The sequence below is a fragment of the Oncorhynchus gorbuscha genome, linkage group LG07 (genome assembly GCF_021184085.1).
Source record: "Oncorhynchus gorbuscha isolate QuinsamMale2020 ecotype Even-year linkage group LG07, OgorEven_v1.0, whole genome shotgun sequence".
Taxonomy (NCBI): Eukaryota; Metazoa; Chordata; class Actinopteri; order Salmoniformes; family Salmonidae; genus Oncorhynchus; species Oncorhynchus gorbuscha.
In genome coordinates, this window is record NC_060179.1 from 16,588,694 (window position 1) to 16,609,229 (window position 20,536).

The window sequence follows — 20,536 nt, forward strand, 5'->3', positions numbered from 1 at the left end:
AATATAGTCTGCCCCCATTGCCTAGTTCAAAGCTTGTGCATCCCTAAAGCAAGCAGTCATCCCAGTCAGTTACTAAAGCTGCTAGAATGGAATCAGTCCAGCTCTGTCATTAAACCCACCACTGCCACGTGTCAATTGCTCCCAAAAAACTCTCTCAAAAGATGCCCCAGTTATAAGACCATTTTAAACTGTAGGCCAAATCCTCCATCCCCCAAAATGTGTTTCTTTTAAGCCTTTAACGTTAACACGACATGGGGACTGGATTGCATAAAATGGTAAACCCGCTGTAGCCTCCCCTACACACCCTGAGACCCCGCCCTATCCATTGCCGACAGGGAACCTCGATGTCACTCATGCCTTTCAAGGGCTGCAATTTGACAATAGGAACACCCACTACTTATCAAATCCTTGCTGATTGGCGGAGGCTGACGGCGTATCCCGCCCCCCGCGGTGGATTGTTTAGAGTGGCCAGACCGCCAGGGACACAGATGGCAGCGCGAACAGGAGGAGTATCTAACGGGACATGCTGCCAGATGAATCTATTACATTTCTGACTGCTGGTGAGGGTATTTACTACGCTTTTATAACTCATAAGATTCGGAATATTTCTTGCCAAACTGTTTATATTTGCCCCTAATTTAATGTTTTTTTTATATACATATGTATGTATGTGTGTGTGGAATTGCGTTAATCCAAATGGTCGAACCACTGACTGGACATAGCGGCCGGCCACCACTAGTGGACACTCAATAGATTAATGATGAAGCACAAGGGCTTTTTACGAGTTCTGTGTCCAAGGCCCGATTCTTTAATTAAAATGATAGCCTATTTTTGCACACTCCATTTGGCCACTGCATGGCTTGGAACCGGTTGATTTATTGTTTACTGGAACGGACTAAATGCATTTGATGTAGAAAGTGTTGGAACTAAGTTGGGTTATAATATTGTTGCTATCGATGCAGGCTGGGAAATAGAGTCGTTAAACAGATGTATGTCAACCAACCCATCAGTAACGGGAAGAGACACTGAGGAACTTTGATTGATCGCGCTTGCCATCAGTGTTGTGTCTGCGTGTGTAGAATAGGCTGTGTTGTGTTTGTGCACTGCCTGCAGCCCGCGCACAGGCGGCATTTTTTGTTGCTCACCCACTCTACTTAAAGTAAGATGGATTATCTACAATTGTTCTATTAATATGTGCAATGGGCTACATTATTCTGTGAATGTAGGGCAGTGTCATGTCAATTATTATAAGGGTCACAGGCTATAATTAATATAGCCTGTATATTTATTAATATAACTGTCTATCAGGGCGAATAGGCATGGTGTAGAGATCATGCATGATCTAGCAATGTCAGAGTTTGAGTTTTAGCGTAATTTGTAGGGCAATGTGTAACCTGACGTAATTGATCTTGCAATATTGATGACCCCACCACGAGCTCTTGCGCCAAAAGGCTGTACTTGACTCATAAATTGCTAATGTTGCCCTGCTCTGGAATTTCGGCATCCATAGTAAAAGCTGTGTGTGGGCGTAGAGGGTCTTTAGGGAGACACGTGAACTACATCCTGGTGGCAGCAGTCAGGATGCCTCTAGTGAAGTTTAAAGGCTCTCTGAGCTCTCAAGATGGCAAATGTGCTGCTAATCGTCTGAGAGGCTATAGTGGATTTGTGTGCCTGACAGAGAAAAGGACTTTAACTCTGTCATTAAAGTTATCAGTTTGTCAGAGTAGCCTGTATGCCTGGCGGAGCTATTCCTGTGTGTTTTGTATTAGGACATTACCCTTTCTTTGACTACGTGCAGTTTCTCACTCTCTCCCCATCTCTCACTCTCTCCCCATCTCTCTCTCTCTCCCCATCTCTCTCTCTCTCCCCATCTCTCTCTCTCTCCCCATCTCTCACTCTCTCCCCATCTCTCACTCTCTCCCCATCTCTCACTCTCTCCCCATCTCTCACTCTCTCCCCATCTCTCTCTCTCTCTCTCCCCATCTCTCACTCTCTCTCCATCTCTCTCTCTCTCCCCAACTCGCTAGTGTTTTACATCTCTTGCTCTCTCTCCCCACCTCTCTCTTTCTCAAATGTTCTTACTCATATATATATATATCAGTGGAGGCTCCTCAGAGGAGGAAGGGGAGGACCATCCTCAGTGAATTTCATGAAAATAGTGTAACATTAAAAAAGCTAGTTTTAGATAAAACCATACTAAATATATTCACGTTACCAAATAATTGATTAAAACAAAGAAGGTCTACAGTAGCCTCAATAGCGCCACGGTGTAGCCGGAGGATAGCTAGCTTCTGTCCTCCTCTGGGTTTATTGACTAAAATACAAACCCTAGGAGGCTCATAGTTCTCACCCCCTTACATAGATTACACAGTAATTATCACAATTTCTGGAGGACGTCCGGTTATCGAGATTTACCGCCCGAAACCACTCACTTTTCCCGGGATATATAACTGTGTGGAAACGGTCAATTATAATAAATTATTCATGTAAATAGTGACGTGACATGGAACTGTTAAATTCTATGCAAGTCCAAATATGTATTATTTACTGCTTTCACTCTGTTCTCTGCATGATCAGTCATCAACGCTCATGGTTGGGTCAGACAGACCATCTCAGTATGGAGCGCAGTTCCCAATGCATGTAGACCTATCATCTCATCATGGTAACTTTTTTTCTTGTGACATGTAGGCCTATATTTGCTGCAGCATAGCCTATGCTACAATAATATATGGACCGAATGTGCGTCTAATTTACACATCACCAAACTGGCTTTCAGGGGCCACCTTGTTTTTTAAATTATTGCAGCTGCAGAGTTTTGAAACAGCCTATCGTTTCTTTAAATCAGAGCATTCACAAGCAGTCTTCCTCTCTCTCTCATCAATTCCATTCAAATTGCATCCAAAAAGATAATCCTGTTCAAAATTGATATACAGACGTGCCCAAATTTGTTGGTACCCTTACAGTTCATTACAATAGTGCTTCATTCCTCCTGAAAAGGGATGCAATTAAAAGCTATTTTATCATGTATACTTGCATGCCTTTGGTATGTCAAAGAATAAAGCAAAGAAGCTGTTAAAAGAGATGAATTATTGCTTATTCTACAAAGATATTCTAAAATGGCCTGGACATATTTGTTGCTACACCTTAGAAAACAATAATAAATAATTGGATTATAGTGATATTTAAAACTAATTAGTATCACACACCTCTCCAATCTTGTAATCAGTCATTCAGCCTATTTAAATGCAGAAAAGTAGTCACTGTGCTGTTTGGTATCATTGTGTTGCACCACACTGAACATGGACCAGAGTAAAGTAGTCACTGTGCTGTTTGGTATCATTGTGTTGCACCACACTGAACATGGACCAGAGTAAAGTAGTCACTGTGCTGTTTGGTATCATTGTGTTGCACCACACTGAACATGGACCAGAGTAAAGTAGTCACTGTGCTGTTTGGTATCATTGTGTTGCACCACACTGAACATGGACCAGAGTAAAGTAGTCACTGTGCTGTTTGGTATCATTGTGTTGCACCACACTGAACATGGACCAGAGTAAAGTAGTCACTGTGCTGTTTGGTATCATTGTGTTGCACCACACTGAACATGGACCAGAGTAAAGTAGTCACTGTGCTGTTTGGTATCATTGTGTTGCACCACACTGAACATGGACCAGAGTAAAGTAGTCACTGTGCTGTTTGGTATCATTGTGTTGCACCACACTGAACATGGACCAGAGTAAAGTAGTCACTGTGCTGTTTGGTATCATTGTGTTGCACCACACTGAACATGGACCAGAGTAAAGTAGTCACTGTGCTGTTTGGTATCATTGTGTTGCACCACACTGAACATGGACCAGAGTAAAGTAGTCACTGTGCTGTTTGGTATCATTGTGTTGCACCACACTGAACATGGACCAGAGTAAAGTAGTCACTGTGCTGTTTGGTATCATTGTGTTGCACCACACTGAACATGGACCAGAGTAAAGTAGTCACTGTGCTGTTTGGTATCATTGTGTTGCACCACACTGAACATGGACCAGAGTAAAGTAGTCACTGTGCTGTTTGGTATCATTGTGTTGCACCACACTGAACATGGACCAGAGTAAAGTAGTCACTGTGCTGTTTGGTATCATTGTGTTGCACCACACTGAACATGGACCAGAGAAAGCAAAGGAGAAATTTGTCTGAGGAGATCAGAAAGACAATAATAGACAAGCGTGGTAAAGGTAAAGGCTACAAGACCATCTCCAACTAGCTTGATGTTCCTGTGACAACAGTTGTAAATATTATGAAGAAGTTTAAGTTTGGATCTGTAGCCAGCCTCCCTGGGCGCGGCCGCAAGGGGAAAGTCAACCCCAGATTGAACAGAAGGAGAGTGTGAATGGCAGAAAAAGAACCAAGGAAAACTGCCAAAGAGATCCAAGCTGAAGATACGTCAGTTTCTGATCGCACCATCCGTCGCTTTTTGAATGACAGTGGGCTCTATGGAAGACGACCCCAGGAGGACTCCACTTTTGAAAGAAAAACAAAGACCGACTGGAATTTGCTAAAATGCATATTGACAAGCCACAATTCTTCTGGGAGAATGTCCTTTGTACAGATGAGTCAAAACTGGAGCTTTTTGGCAAGTCGCATCAGCTTTATGTTCACAGATGAAAAAATGAAGCTCACAAAGAAAAGAACACCATACCTACAGTGAAACATGGAGGAGGCTCGGTTCTGTTCTGGGGCTGCCCTGCTGCGCCTGGCGCAGGGGGCCTTGAATCTGTGCACGGCACAATGAAATCTCAAGACTATCATGGCATTGTGGAACAAAACGTACTGCCCAATGTCAGAAAGCTCTGTCTCAGTCGCAGGTCATGGGTCCTCCAACAGGATAATGACCCAAAACACACAGCTAAAAGCACCCAAGAATGGATAAGAACAAAACATTGGACTTTTCTGAAGTGGCCTTCTATGAGGCCTGATCTGAATCCTATCTAACATTTATGGAAAGAGCTGAATCTTGCAGTCTGGAGAAGGCACCCATCAAACCTGAAGCAGTTTGCTCAGGAAGAATGGGCCAAACTACCTGTTAACAGGTGCAGAAGTCTCACTGAGAGCTACAGAAAACATTTGATTGCAGTGATTGCCTCTAAAGGTTGTGCAACAAAATATTAGGTTAAGGGTCCCATCATTTTTGTCCATGCCAGTTTAATTTGTTTTATTATTTACAATATTATGTTGAATAAAAAAAATCTAAAGCAAAGTCTGATTTCTATTAAATATGGAATAAACAATTGCGGATGCCAATTGCTTTTGTCAGTTTCAAGTTATTTCAGAGGAAATTGTGCATTCTTTGAATTTTGTGGAGGGGTACCAACAAATTTGAGCGCGTAATTAAAATTATTTATTTTATTTTTTTAACTCAAATTGTTGGGAGAGAGGATTGCCATAATAAATAAATATTTTGGGGGGTGATCAATAATATTAACTATTTACTTTGCAAGCTCACCAGCAATGGGGCAACAATTACTAGCATAAGCCTACTGGTATTTGGATATGTAACAATTCATTAAAATTAATAATTTACTTATGAAGCTTGCATTTGGAATTTGTACTTAAAATGAATTATTACTGTGTTCGAAGACCAAACTCCCACCAGTGGATAACTTTTTTTCTCTCGTTGAAATGTTTTCTGTTGCTTTCACACGTTTAAATGCATAGGACCTATGTGGTAAATCTAGATTCCATCCAATACTACAATAATTACTAGCATTTCATTATTCCATCCCCTTATCGTTTATTGCAAAACCTAGACATTTCTGTTTCACGTTTGATAGTCCAACGATACATTTTCATTTATATTTGTTTATAGTCCACATGAATGTTCTCAAGAATCATGAGGGGTAAGTTCTGTTTAACTGTTTATTTAATTCAATTTATGGTTTCCTTTGTTCATATTTTCCGGGTTATGTCGGAGTTTCGTGTGTCTGTGTCCTATGTCTCTGTCCTATGTGTGTATTAGGAGCGAGTGCCTCAGTGCGCACAGGAATAGGCTACATGGCCTGCGCTCAATGCTTTGGAGTCAGAATGTTGAATAAGACAATCATTGTTCCATGTATGCATGGTGTTGAAATATCATTCAGAATTATTTTCTGATTAAGATTTATGTACTAATGTAACAATGGATGTGGAAATGGCCTTTTACATTGTAGAACCAGTTACTAATGCTATAGTTCTATTAACTTTGTTGACTTAAACATGAGATAATATGGTGACAATGGTGTAGTCTGTGTGTAACGGTTAGCGGTTATGATATGAGGGTTTGGCGTACACACAGACAGCTGATGTGTTATGCACTGGATTCCACAAGCAAAGAGAAAAGGTGAGCGAGGAGGAGAGCGCATAGATGTGAGAAGGAATTACAAGCAAAGTGATCATGCTGTTTGAATGTGGCAGCTATGAAAGTGAACTGTGTTTTGCGTGTGATCAGGGGGTGTATTCATTCTGCCGATTCTGTTGAAAAACGTTTCTTAAACAGAAGCAAACAGAACGAAATAGGGATAAACATACCTGAATTTGTCTAATTGAAACTCTCGTTTGTAGCCGTTGGACTAATGACTACACCCTAGATCAGCTAGATGCAGGCAAGAGTGTACAAGGCCGTATTGAATGTGTCACTGTCACCTTGATTACAAAAAATGTACTTGACCTGTCCACCTACGTTGTAAACTTTCATTAATAGGCTAGGTTGTAGCAAACTCATGATGGGTATAGGGAAATTTGAGTATCATGTAGTAGCCTAAACCTATCATTGTTACATTGAGCTGGGTGAATGGAATTTGAATGACAGTCATCCAATATGCTGTAATAGAAATAAGGCCATGCTCATAAAGAAATGTATCGTCCTCCTTGATCTTAAACGACACCGGCCATCACTAGTGTATATAATATTAATTGTATTATTATTATTGTCTCATTCACACCTGCACTGTTGGAGCTCGGAGCTTAAGAATTTCCCTGAACACTGCAACTACATCTGCAAACCTGAATGTGACTAACTATAAGAAATCGTAGTCTATTTTTCCATGTGTCTGTCTTTCTACCATCTCTTCCTTTCTGAGTGGAGTGCCCTCGTTTCAGGGTGTGTTAAAGGAGGTCTGGGGAGGAGGAGGGGAGCGGAGGGGGAGGCATGCATGGGAGCACTCTGCTGTTGCCGTGTGAACGGAGCTCTATTGTCCTAGGAACCTTTCAGAGTGGCTTCCCTGAGGCCCTTGCACACCCCCTCCCTCACTAACTCACTCTCCACACACACACACACACACACACACACACACACACACACACACACACACACACACACACACACACACACACACACACACACACACACACACACACACACACACACACACACACACACACACATCATATACACACATGATTTACCCCCACACACACACACACACACACACACACACACACACACACACACACACACACACACACACACACACACACACACACACGTGTTCCCTTCCTTTCATTTGCCTCCCCACCCCAACCTCTTAATTATCTCCCCATTGTCACCAGACAAGAACCAATACAACTCACGGCATATGTTAACTATACTCAGAACTTCTAAGCAGAGCAGACCAACACATTTCACAGACTAGCGTTTTTCTATAATACTGTAGGCCTGGTTCCATACGCAAACCATGGCGCTATCTCTTTAACAGCATGTCTAATTAGCTGTTTTCAGTGAGTTTTGTGGCAGCAGACGGTGATGGAGTAATTTCTCCTATGTTGTCCCTTATTGGTTTATGGCTGTAAGCAGGGCAGGGGGTATTGGACCGAGGCCAGCGGAGGACTCTGCTGTAGCCTTGTGGGCAGGTTGCTACTTGGTGGTCAGAAATGACTATTTTCTCTGTCAACACCATCAAAGGGTCGCAGTTAAGATTGTTGGGCCAGTAACCGAAAGGTCGCTGGTTCAAATCCCTGAGCCAGCAAGTTGGAATACTATGCCATTCTGCCCTTGAGCAAGACAGTTAGCCCCAAACAACAATTGCTCCTGGGCACCAATGACCTGGACATTGATTAAGGTAGCCAACCGCACCTCTCTGATTCAGAGGGGTTGGGTTAAATGCGCAAGACACATTTTGGTGGAATGCATTCAGTTGTGCAACTGACTAGATAGATATCACCTTTCCCTTCACAAAACGCCCTATTCATCAATGACACACATAGCCTAGCATACTAGATCTGAAATTAAGTGCATGACTAAGGGGTCAGCTTTGCTGTTGGGAGTCTGGCCCCCAGAAGTTCCTCAAGCTGTAGCTGTATTGTTCTTCTGCTGGGGAGTAGAGATGATACACTGTGAGGAACAGGAAGCTGAAGCCGGGCGGAGGCCGCAAAAACAGGAAGCAGGAAGAGGCCCAGATAAGATGGCCGCTCCGATGCTTTCTGAGATCCCTTTTTCATCTGCTATAGAAGCTGCCCTTAGACTCAGATCTAGGATCAGCTTAGCCTCCACAGATCCTGATTTTAACCATCTAACCTCACCTTAGATTAGTGTCAAGGAATGGGCAACTTGATCCTTAGTATGGTCTGAACTATCAAGGGAATGGGTCTCAGCGTGCACGCCACGGGAGAGAGAGAGAGAGAGTGTGTGTGTGTGTGTGTGTGTGTGTGTGTGTGTGTGTGTGTGTGTGTGTGTGTGTGTGTGTGTGTGTGTGTGTGTGTGTGTGTGTGTGTGTGTGTGTGTGTGTGTGTGTGTGTGTGTGTGTGTGTGTGTGTGTGTGTGTGTGTGTTTAGGCAGTTGACCCTACATCTGGGGCAGTGGTAAGGGTGGAAAGCATTAGCTGGACTGTAGCTTATTTTCCTAATACCTTCATCTGTCTGCCGATGGCCTGCTACTGTTTACTACTACAGTCTGGACGGGTCACAGTTGTATGCCCAGTCTCTTTAACCCTGTTTCGAAGAATAGGATTGTGTGTTTGTTAGTGTGTGGTAATACGTCTGGCCATGTGACTTTCTGTGTGTGTGTGTGTGTTTGTGTTTATACTACTTACCATACTTGCAATAGTTATAACTTAAAACAAAAATTGTCTGTAAGTACGTCCTTTATGTAAGTACAGTGTGTCATATATCATATGTATTGTGTGTCCTGTGCTTCTCTCTAGGTGTGACAGTGTGAGGCATCACCATGCCTCTGGTGAAGAGGAACATCGACCCGCGCCACCTGTGCCGGGGGGCGTTGCCAGAGGGCTTAGGCAGTGAACTGGAGTGTGTGATGAACAACACCCTCTCCTCCATCATCCGCCAGCTCAGCAGCCTGAGTAACACACACACAGAGCACACACACACACACACTCTCTCTCTCAGAGCACTAACCACACACTACAAACAACTTCATACTCTTTATACCAGTGTGTCAACAGTAACATATGTCATTATCATTGCCCTCTTCCACACCTATGAATAACATGCTTATTCTCCTCAAGTTGTATTAATCCTCACTATATGAGATATGTTACAATCCCCAAGTGAGGTAACCCTATTGGCGCAATGGGTAGGGTGTTTGCCTTTCACCCCAGCGACCCAGGTTCGCTTCCCTGCCCCACCGTTCACTACAATATTATACTATTTCACACTCGCATTAAAATACTCTCTCATCACTATCTCCTAGTTATCTTGCTACACTGCACAGTCCTGTTTGACGTTGATAAGAAGATGATGTAGTGTTTAATCCTGGAGCAGTGATTGATTTGTGAGGATCAGACCTACAGGTCGCTAGGTCAAGACTCTGTCATCATAGACCCACAGGAGGATGTAATCCTGTTTAGATATTTCCGCTAGAATACATTCAGAATATGTGTGTGTGTTTGGGTGTACTGCGGTATATTAAGCATAGTGACTATGACGTAAGTGGGAGGAGCCTGAATACCCTGGCTGTTCCCATGACACAACCAATATCATGTCCTGTGGAATATATTGACATATTCTTTCCTCCCTTATATCCAGTATCCAACCACCACTGCTCCCCCTCTCGCTTTCTCTGGACCCTCCCTTTCTTGCTTTCTACGTCTTCCTCATACTCTGTTTTCTTCCCTCCCCCAACTCTGTCCCTCTCTCTCTTTCTTTCTTTCTTTCTTTCTTTCTTTCTTTCTTTCTTTCTTTCTTTCTTTCTTTCTTTCTTTCTCTCTCTCTCTCTCGTTCTCTGTCATTGTGCGAGTTCTTGTGGTGGGAGTGGGCCTTTCAGCAGCTGCTGTGTGGGATAAATATAAATGACTAGGTACAAAGGCCTGGAAGGTCTGAGCTAGGGACAGGAGGTGTGTGGGTGTGGGAGTGTGTATCCGTGTGTGTATGTATCCGTGTGTGTATGTATCCGTGTGTGTATGTATCCGTGTGTGTATGTATCCGTGTGTGTATGTATCCGTGTGTGTATGTATCCGTGTGTGTGTGTATCCGTGTGTGTGTGTATCCGTGTGTGTGTATGTGTATCCATGTGTGTGTGCATCTGTGTGTGTATCCGTGTGTGTGTGTGTGTGCGCATCTGTGTGTGTGTGTGTGGAGGTGGACTGAATGTCAGAACCATGAATGGAGGTCAGAGTTGATGGAACTCAGCATGCTAGATCTCTCTTCCTTCCTTCCTCTAGATAGAGGTCATTATATCAGTATGGTGACAGAAATAGTCTAGATGTTTCTCCAGAGGTCATCCTGTCAGTATGGTGACAGAAATAGTCTAGATTGTTCTCCAGAGGTCATCCTGTCAGTATGGTGACAGAAATAGTCTAGATATTTCTCTAGAGGTCATCCTGTCAGTATGGTGACATAAAATAGTCTAGATGTTTCTCCAGAGGTCATCCTGTCAGTATGGTGACAGAAATAGTCTATATTGTGCGTGTGCACGCACGCGCCGTGTGTGTGCATTCATGCGTGCGTTTGCGTATGACACACAAAAGTTCAGCGTTGTTAAAACGTATTGATGCTGACCTAAACAGACTTGCTCTAGCAAAGATTGATTGCTGTGGATTTTTCCTCTCGGACCTTCCCTGACAGTGATGCCCTGGTCTATTTGTTAGTTACATTTGTTACCAGAAGAATGTCAGAAAGAGAATTGATCGTACCAATCTTCAAGTCCATCTCAGTTGGTTTCCCCTACCTGTCTGACGCCAAACACCAGTCTCAATGTCAACAGTGAAGAGGCCACTCTGGGATGCTGGCCTTCTAGGCAGAGTTTCAAAGAAAAAGCCATATCTCAGACTGGCAAATAAAAAGAAAAGATTAAGATGGGCAAAAGAACACAGACACTGGACAGAGGAACTCTGCCTAGAAGGCCAGCATCTCAGCGTCGCCTCTTCAATCCTGTTGACGTTGAGACTGGTGTTTTGCGGGTACTATTTAATGATGCTGCCGATTGAGGATACGTGAGTCGTCTGTTTCTCAAACTAGTCACTAATGTACTTGTCCTCTTGCTCGGTTGTGCACCGGGGCCTCCCACTCCTCTTTCTATTCTGGTTAGAGACCGTTTGCGCTGTTCTGTGAAGGGGAGTAGTACACAGCGTTGTACGAGATCTTCAGTTTCTTGACAATTTCTCGCATGGAATAGTTACACCAGAGTTTCAGAAGAAAGGTCTTTGTTTCTGGCCATTTTGAGCCTGTAATCGAACACACAAATGCTGATTCTGCAGATACACAACTAATCTAAAGAAGGCCAGTTTTATTGTTTCTTTAATCAGCACAACAGTTTTCAGCTGTGCTAACATAATAGCAAAATGGTTTTCTAATGATCAATTAGCCTTTTACAATTATAAACTTGGATTAGCTAACACAAAGTGCCATTGGAACACAGGAGTGATGGTTGCTGATAATGGGCCTCTGTACGACTATATAGATATTCCATAAAATGTGCCGTTTCCAGCTACAATAGTCATTTACAACATTAACAATGTCTACACTGTATTTCTGACAATTTTATGTTATTTTAATGGACAAAAAATATGCTTTTCTTTCAAAAACAAGGAAATGTCTAAGTGACCCCAAACGTTTGAATGGTAGTATATAAACTCAGCAAAAAAATAAACTTCCTCTCACTGTCAACTGCGTTTATTTTCAGCAAACTTAACATTTGTAAAAATTTGTATGAACATAACAAAATTTAACAACTGAGACAAACTAAACAAGTTCCACAGACATGTGACTAACAGAAATGGACTAATGTGTCCTTGAACAAAGGGAGGGGACAAAATCAAAAGTAACAGTCAGTATCTGGTGTGGCCACCAGCTGCATTAGTTACCTCAGTACATCTCCATCTTCATCTTCAACTGTATGTGTAACAGTTCAGCATCCGTCCCTCTCCTCGCCCCTACCTGGGCTTGAACCAGGGACCTTCTGCACACATCAACAACTGCCTCTCACGAAGCATCATTGCCCATCGCTCCACAAAAGCCACGTTCCTTGCAGAGCAAGGGGAACAACTACTTCAAGGTCTCAGAGCGAGTGACGTCACCGATTGAAATGCTTTTTGCGCACTAACTAGCTTGCCATTTCACATCGGTTACGCACGCACGCACGCACGCACACACACATACATACATACATGCATGCATTTTATATTTATACTATTTTCTACATTGTAGAATAATAGTGAAGACACAGAACTATGAAATAACCCATATGGAATCATGTAGTAACCAAAAAAGTGTGAAACAAATTCTTCAAATAGCCACCCTTTGCCTTGATGACAGCTTTGCACACTCTTAGCATTATCTCAACCAGCTTCATGAGGTAGTCACCTGGAATGCAACAGGTGTGCCTTCTTAAGTTATTTTGTGGTACACTGTACCAGTAAAACGTTTGGACACATCTACTCATTCCAGGGTCTTTCTTTATTTTGATATTTTCTACATTGGGATCATAGCGTTCACCTGGATTCACCTTGTCAGTCTGTCACGCAGTTTCTATACTGTCATTATAAAGAGAGCAGTTGTCTATAGTTATCTCAATGTGCAGTACAGGGTAGACATAGTATGCATAATTTAGTGCACCATGATGTTCCATCTGTCTACCCTTGTACTGCAGGTAAACATGCAGAGGACATCTTCGGAGAGCTGTTCAATGAGGCCAACACATTCTACCTGAGAGCCAACTCCCTGCAGGACCGCATCGACCGCCTGGCCGTCAAGGTCACCCAGCTGGACTCCACCGTGGAGGAAGGTGAGACAGGGGTTAGAGGTCACAGGAAATAGGAAGTGACATCGTTACTCATTGACATAGCGATAGTGTAAAAGTGATGAAATTGAGGATATATAAATACTTCTCTCACACCCTGTCTATCCCCCTCTCCCTAACCCTCTCTCTCACACCCTGTCTATCCCCCTCTCCCTAACCCTCTCTCTCACACCCTATCTATCCCCCTCTCCCTAACCCTCTCTCTCACACCCTGTCTATCCCCCTCTCCCTAACCCTCTCTCTCACACCCTGTCTATCCCCCTCTCCCTAACCCTCTCTCTCACACCCTATCTATCCCCCTCTCCCTAACCCTCTCTCTCACACCCTGTCTATCCCCCTCTCCCTAAACCCTCTTTCTCACACCCTGTCTATCCCCCTCTCCCTAACCCTCTCTCTCACACCCTGTCTATCCCCCTCTCCCTAAACCCTCTCTCTCACACCCTGTCTATCCCCCTCTCCCTAACCCTCTCTCTCACACCCTGTCTATCCCCCTCTCCCTAACCCTCTCTCTCACATCCTGTCTATCCCCCTCTCCCTAACCCTCTCTCTCACACCCTGTCTATCTCCCTCTCCCTAACCCTCTCTCTCACACCCTATCTATCCCCCTCTCCCTAACCCTCTCTCTCACACCCTGTCTATCCCCCTCTCCCTAACCCTCTCTCTCACACCCTGTCTATCCCCCTCTCCCTAACCCTCTCTCTCACACCCTGTCTATCCCCCTCTCCCTAACCCTCTCTCTCACACCCTGTCTATCCCCCTCTCCCTAACCCTCTCTCTCACACCCTATCTATCCCCCTCTCCCTAACCCTCTCTCTCACACCCTATCTATCCCCCTCTCCCTAACCCTCTCTCTCACACCCTGTCTATCCCCCTCTCCCTAACCCTCTCTCTCACACCCTATCTATCCCCCTCTCCCTAACCCTCTCTCTCACACCCTGTCTATCCCCCTCTCCCTAACCCTCTCTCTCACACCCTGTCTATCCCCCTCTCCCTAACCCTCTCTCTCACTCCCTGTCTATCCCCCTCTCCCTAAACCCTCTTTCTCACACCCTATCTATCCCCCTCTCCCTAAACCCTCTTTCTCACACCCTATCTATCCCCCTCTCCATAACCCTCTTTCTCACACCCTGTCTATCCCCCTCTCCCTAAACCCTCTTTCTCACACCCTATCTATCCCCCTCTCCATAACCCTCTTTCTCACACCCTGTCTATCCCCTCTCCCTAAACCCTCTTTCTCACACCCTATCTATCCCCCTCTCCATAACCCTCTCTCTCACACCCTGTCTATCCCCCTCTCCCTAACCCTCTCTCTCACACCCTGTCTATCCCCCTCTCCCTAACTCTCTCTCTCACACCCTGTCTATCCCCCTCTCCATAACCCTCTCTCTCATACCCTGTCTATCCCCCTCTCCCTCACACCCTGTCTATCCCCCTCTCCCTAACCCTCTCTCTCACACCCTGTCTATCCCCCTCTCTCTCACACCCTGTCTATCCCCCTCTCCCTAACCCTCTCTCTCACACCCTGTCTATCCCCCTCTCTCTCACACCCTGTCTATCCCCTCTCCCTAACCCTCTCTCTCACACCCTGTCTATCCCGCTCTCTCTCACACCCTGTCTATCCCGCTCTCTCTCACACCCTGTCTATCCCCCTCTACGTAACCCTCTCTCTCACACCCTGTCTATCCCCCTCTACGTAACCCTCTCTCTCACACCCTGTCTATCCCGCTCTCTCTCACACCCTGTCTATCCCCCTCTACGTAACCCTCTCTCTCACACCCTGTCTATCCCCCTCTACGTAACCCTCTCTCTCACACCCTGTCTATCCCCCTCTACGTAACCCTCTCTCTCACACCCTGTCTATCCCCCTCTACGTAACCCTCTCTCTCACACCCTGTCTATCCCGCTCTCTCTCACACCCTGTCTATCCCCCTCTACGTAACCCTCTCTCTCACACCCTGTCTATCCCCCTCTACGTAACCCTCTCTCTCACACCCTGTCTATCCCCCTCTACGTAACCCTCTCTCTCACACCCTGTCTATCCCCCTCTACGTAACCCTCTCTCTCACACCCTGTCTATCCCGCTCTCTCTCACACCCTGTCTATCCCGCTCTCTCTCACACCCTGTCTATCCCGCTCTCTCTCACACCCTGTCTATCCCGCTCTCTCTCACACCCTGTCTATCCCCCTCTCCCTAACCCTCTCTCTCACACCCTGTCTATCCCCCTCTCCCTAACCCTCTCTCTCACACCCTGTCTATCCCGCTCTCTCTCACACCCTGTCTATCCCCCTCTACGTAACCCTCTCTCTCACACCCTGTCTATCTCCCTCTACGTAACCCTCTCTCTCACACCCTGTCTATCCCCCTCTACGTAACCCTCTCTCTCACACCCTGTCTATCCCGCTCTCTCTCACACCCTGTCTATCCGCTCTCTCTCACACCCTGTCTATCCCGCTCTCTCTCACACCCTGTCTATCCCCCTCTCTCTCTCACCCTGTCTATCCCCCTCTACGTAACCCTCTCTCTCACACCCTGTCTATCCCCCTCTACGTAACCCTCTCTCTCACACCCTGTCTATCCCGCTCTCTCTCACACCCTGTCTATCCCCCTCTACGTAACCCTCTCTCTCACACCCTGTCTATCCCCTCTCTCTCACACCCTGTCTATCCCCCTCTACGTAACCCTCTCTCTCACACCCTGTCTATCCCCCTCTCTCTCACACCCTGTCTATCCCCCTCTACGTAACCCTCTCTCTCACACCCTGTCTATCCCCCTCTCTCTCACACCCTGTCTATCCCCCTCTACGTAACCCTCTCTCTCACACCCTGTCTATCCCCCTCTCTCTCACACCCTGTCTATCCCCCTCTACGTAACCCTCTCTCTCACACCCTGTCTATCCCCCTCTACGTAACCCTCTCTTTGTTTGTCCTCTTTCTCTGTCCTCAGTCTCTCTGCAGGACATCAACATGAAGAAGGCTTTTAAGAGCAGTACCGCCCAGGACCAGCAGGTGGTATCCACGAGGAGCGTTCCCATCCCTGTCAAGGAGATGTACAACCTGAGTAACAAACCTCCACCTCTCAACATCCTCTCCAAATATAGGTGTGTTCTCGTCCCCTCCCTTTCTATGATCTGTCTAATGTTTCCTACCCAGGGCAGTCTTAACCCAGAGTCAAATTCCTCACCTGATCTTGTTTTGTAGTCTCATAATAGAATGTTGTGGACTTCATTTCCCACAAACCCTGACCCGCGTTTGCCCTTTGACCCTGTAGGGATGACCACAAGGAGGGGCTGAAGTTCTACACTGACCCCTCCTACTTCTTCGACCTGTGGAGAGAGAAGATGCTGCGGGACACGGAAGACAAGAGGAAGGAGAAGAGGAAGAACAAAGTAAGCAAAACAATCTCTCCCTTCTTCTCTTTCTCTTCCTCCTCCGTCTCCACTAATATGTGTCTCCTCGCAGGAGCAGAAGCGTTGTGTGGACGGGACGTTGCAGAGGGAGGTGAAGAAGGTGCGTAAGGCTCGGAACCGTCGCCAGGAGTGGAATATGTTGGCCCTGGATAAGGAGCTGAGGCCTGACCACCACCACACACACTCTCTCCACCGGGGGGCCACCTGCGAGGGATCACTATCCCCTGAGATGAGGCCAGTCCAAATACACACAGTTACATACATACTGCATGATGAGGTCAATGAAAAGATGACATGAAACAAAGATTCTTTAATAAGATAACATATCAAATGTATGGAATAATTACTTTTCTGTATAATAGATTTCTATTGGAAATAATGTGTTTCCCCCAGTGGAAATAATGTGTTTCCCCCAGTGGAAATAAGGGGTTTCCCCCAGTGGAAATAAGGGGTTTCCCCCAGTGGAAATAATGTGTTTCCCCCAGTGGAAATAAGGGGTTTCCCCCAGTGGAAATAAGGGGTTTCCCCCAGTGGAAATAAGGGGTTTCCCCCAGTGGAAATAAGGGGTTTCCCCCAGTGGAAATAAGGGGTTTCCCCCAGTGGAAATAAGGGGTTTCCCGCAGTGGAAATAAGGGGTTTGCCCCAGTGGAAATAAGGGGTTTCCCCCAGTGGAAATAAGGGGTTTCCCCCAGTACTATGATAATTTAGTCTCTGTCAGCTGTTCAAGGAGACGTGACAGTCGTCTTACTCCCCCTGCTGGCCATTCTGTAAAATGTTGTCTCCATCTCCCTCCCTTTCTCTCTTAGGGGTCTTGGACCTGACCACCACCAACGCCACTACCCTCACTCAACCAATCATGCTGGTCACGCCCACACGTACTCCGGCCCGCCTCCCAGTCTCCTGGCTGCTCAGCTGGCTGCTCAGGGAAACGCCACTCTGGACCATGCCTACAGGGGATACAACCTGGGTCGCCCCCACAATGCTCCACCCCGTCTCCCTCCCATTGAGAACATGAATGGATCCATGTCTCTACGACCTGTGGACTACAGGTCAGAGAGTGCACATGAATAAACACACTGGCAGACAGATTGATGCATATATGCACTCAAATAAACATGAACATTCATTGACATGTGCACAGGGACACCAAACAAACCCATGTACGCTCTTTTGTTGGGGCTCTGCCCCAGCTCCAGGGTTTGTTGTGTTTAATGTGCTATTGGTTTGGATTAGATCTGATGATGAACAACAGGCTTTACCCTCTCTGGAGTTTAGCAGTTGGCTCTAATGTACTGTCATCCCATACAAGCCAAGTACTGCACTGGTACACTCAAAACCCAAACACGGTCCTCTGCTTTGGTCTTGACATGACTCGTCTGTGACCTGTCTAACTCTGATAATAATTACACCCTGTTCTTCTTGAACTTGTCAGAGGATGTTGGTATGGGAGGATTATCATGGTTATATGTGAGATGTTGGTATGGTAGGATTATCATGGTTATATGTGAGATGTTGGTATGGGAGGATTATCATGGTTATATGTGAGATGTTGGTATGGGAGGATTCTCATGGTTATATGTGAGATGTTGGTATGGGAGGATTATCATGGTTATATGTGAGATGTTGGTATGGGAGGATTATCATGGTTATATGTGAGATGTTGGTATGGGAGGATTATCATGGTTATATGTGAGATGTTGGTATGGGAGGATTATCATGGTTATATTTGAGATGTTGGTATGGGAGGATTATCATGGTTATATGTGAGATGTTGGTATGGGAGGATTCTCATGGTTATATGTGAGATGTTGGTATGGGAGGATTATCATGGTTATATGTGAGATGTTGGTATGGGAGGATTATCATATGTGATATGTTGTCATGGTTATATGTGAGATGTTGGTATGGGAGGATTCTCATGGTTATATGTGAGATGTTGGTATGGGAGGATTCTCATGGTTATATGTGAGATGTTGGTATGGGAGGATTCTCATGGTTATATGTGAGATGTTGGTATGGGAGGATTATCATGGTTATATGTGAGATGTTGGTATGGGAGGATTCTCATGGTTATATGTGAGATGTTGGTATGGGAGGATTATCATGGTTATATGTGAGATGTTGGTATGGGAGGATTATCATGGTTATATGTGAGATGTTGGTATGGGAAGATTATCATGGTTATATCTGAGATGTTGGTATGGGAGGATTATCATGGTTATATGTGAGATGTTGGTATGGGAGGATTCTCATGGTTATATGTGAGATGTTGGTATGGGAGGATTATCATGGTTATATGTGAGATGTTGGTATGGGAGGATTATCATGGTTATATCTGAGATGTTGGTATGGGAGGATTATCATGGTTATATGTGAGATGTTGGTATGGGAGGATTCTCATGGTTATATGTGAGATGTTGGTATGGGAGGATTCTCGTGGTTATATGTGAGATGTTGGTATGGGAGGATTATCGTGGTTATATGTGAGATGTTGGTATGGGAGGATTATCATGGTTATATGTGAGATGTTGGTATGGGAGGATTATCATATGTGATATGTTGTCATGGTTATATGTGAGATGTTGGTATGGGAGGATTATCATGGTTATATGTGAGATGTTGGTATGGGAGGATTCTCATGGTTATATGTGAGATGTTGGTATGGGAGGATTATCATGGTTATATGTGAGATGTTGGTATGGGAGGATTATCATGGTTATATGTGAGATGTTGGTATGGGAGGATTTTCATGGTTATATGTGAGATGTTGGTATGGGAGGTTTATCATGGTTATATGTGAGATGTTGGATTGGGAGGATTATCATGTTTATATGTGAGATGTTGGTATGGGAGGATTCTCATGGTTATATGTGAGATGTTTTTGTGGAGAGGCTGATTAACATATCATACTTTTTATTTCTGAAATGGTTATGATGATTAATATAATGCCTCATGTTCACCCTCCATCTGTCATCTGCCTCTCTCTCTCAGTATGGAGGGATATGGAAACGGCTCTCCTCCTCCTGCTCCTCTCATGCCATCTGCACAATCTGCCTTTGCCACGCCCCCCGGAGGCCCACTTCCTCTTCCAGGTCTAATGGGATCAGTTGGTGTCTATGCCCTGCCCCCACCGCCAATCGCTGGGCCGCTGGTGGCTCCAACTCCCCCAATGCCTCCGCCCCCTCCTCCAGGCTCCTCCTACTCTACCACTCCCAAGATGTCCTCCGTGCCCCACAATGCCCAGCCTGTTAATGATGCTCGTAGTGATCTGCTGGCTGCCATACGCATGGGTAAGACTGCCTATCTGTATCTAACCCACCTGTTTCTGTGGCAGAGCTATTCTCTGTGTGTGTGTGTGTGTGTGTGTGTGTGTGTGTGTGTGTGTGTGTGTGTGTGTGTGTGTGTGTGTGTGTGTGTGTGTGTGTGTGTGTGTGTGTGTGTGTGTGTGTGTGTGTGTGTGTGTGTGTGTGTGTGTGTGTGTGTGTGTGTGTGTGTTTTGCATTACTTGGTGCCCCGGGGTGGGGGAGATTTCTCTTTAGGACCAATGGAATGATCTAAAATGAGCAAGTTGGGCCAACCTTGGGCCACCTTCCTTTTCTGTCTGTCTGTTTGCCCGGCTGGCTGGCTGACTGCCTAACCCGTCTCTCTCTCCCTGGCTGTAGGTATCTAGTTGAAGTGTGTCTAACTGTCTCTCTCCCTGGCTGTAGGTATCTAGTTGAAGTGTATCTATCGGTCTCTCTCCCTGGCTGTAGGGATCTAGTTGAAGTGTGTCTAACTGTCTCTCTCCCTGGCTGTAGGTATCTAGTTGAAGTGTATCTAACTGTCTCTCTCCCTGGCTGTAGGTATCTAGTTGAAGTGTATCTAACTGTCTCTCTCCCTGGCTGTAGGTATCTAGTTGAAGTGTGTCTAACTG

At 45.3% G+C, this 20,536-nt stretch overlaps 1 protein-coding gene across 2 annotated transcripts in view; it reads left to right on the plus strand.

Moving 5' to 3' along the window:
- Positions 1-457: 457 nt before the first annotated feature.
- LOC124039550 (wiskott-Aldrich syndrome protein family member 3-like) overlaps positions 458-20,536 on the plus strand; it is a 28,831-nt gene continuing 8,752 nt past the window's right edge. The window contains exons 1-8 of one of the 2 annotated variants that reach the window (XM_046355646.1): positions 458-566; positions 9,165-9,320; positions 13,067-13,201; positions 16,161-16,314; positions 16,485-16,602; positions 16,676-16,857; positions 17,430-17,672; positions 19,615-19,913. In XM_046355646.1, the coding sequence (XP_046211602.1) occupies positions 9,188-9,320; positions 13,067-13,201; positions 16,161-16,314; positions 16,485-16,602; positions 16,676-16,857; positions 17,430-17,672; positions 19,615-19,913 (1,264 nt within the window). In that variant the 5' untranslated portion in view covers positions 458-566; positions 9,165-9,187. The remainder of the gene's footprint in view (positions 567-9,164; positions 9,321-13,066; positions 13,202-16,160; positions 16,315-16,484; positions 16,603-16,675; positions 16,858-17,429; positions 17,673-19,614; positions 19,914-20,536) is intronic. The other variant, XM_046355645.1, reaches the window with a different exon arrangement.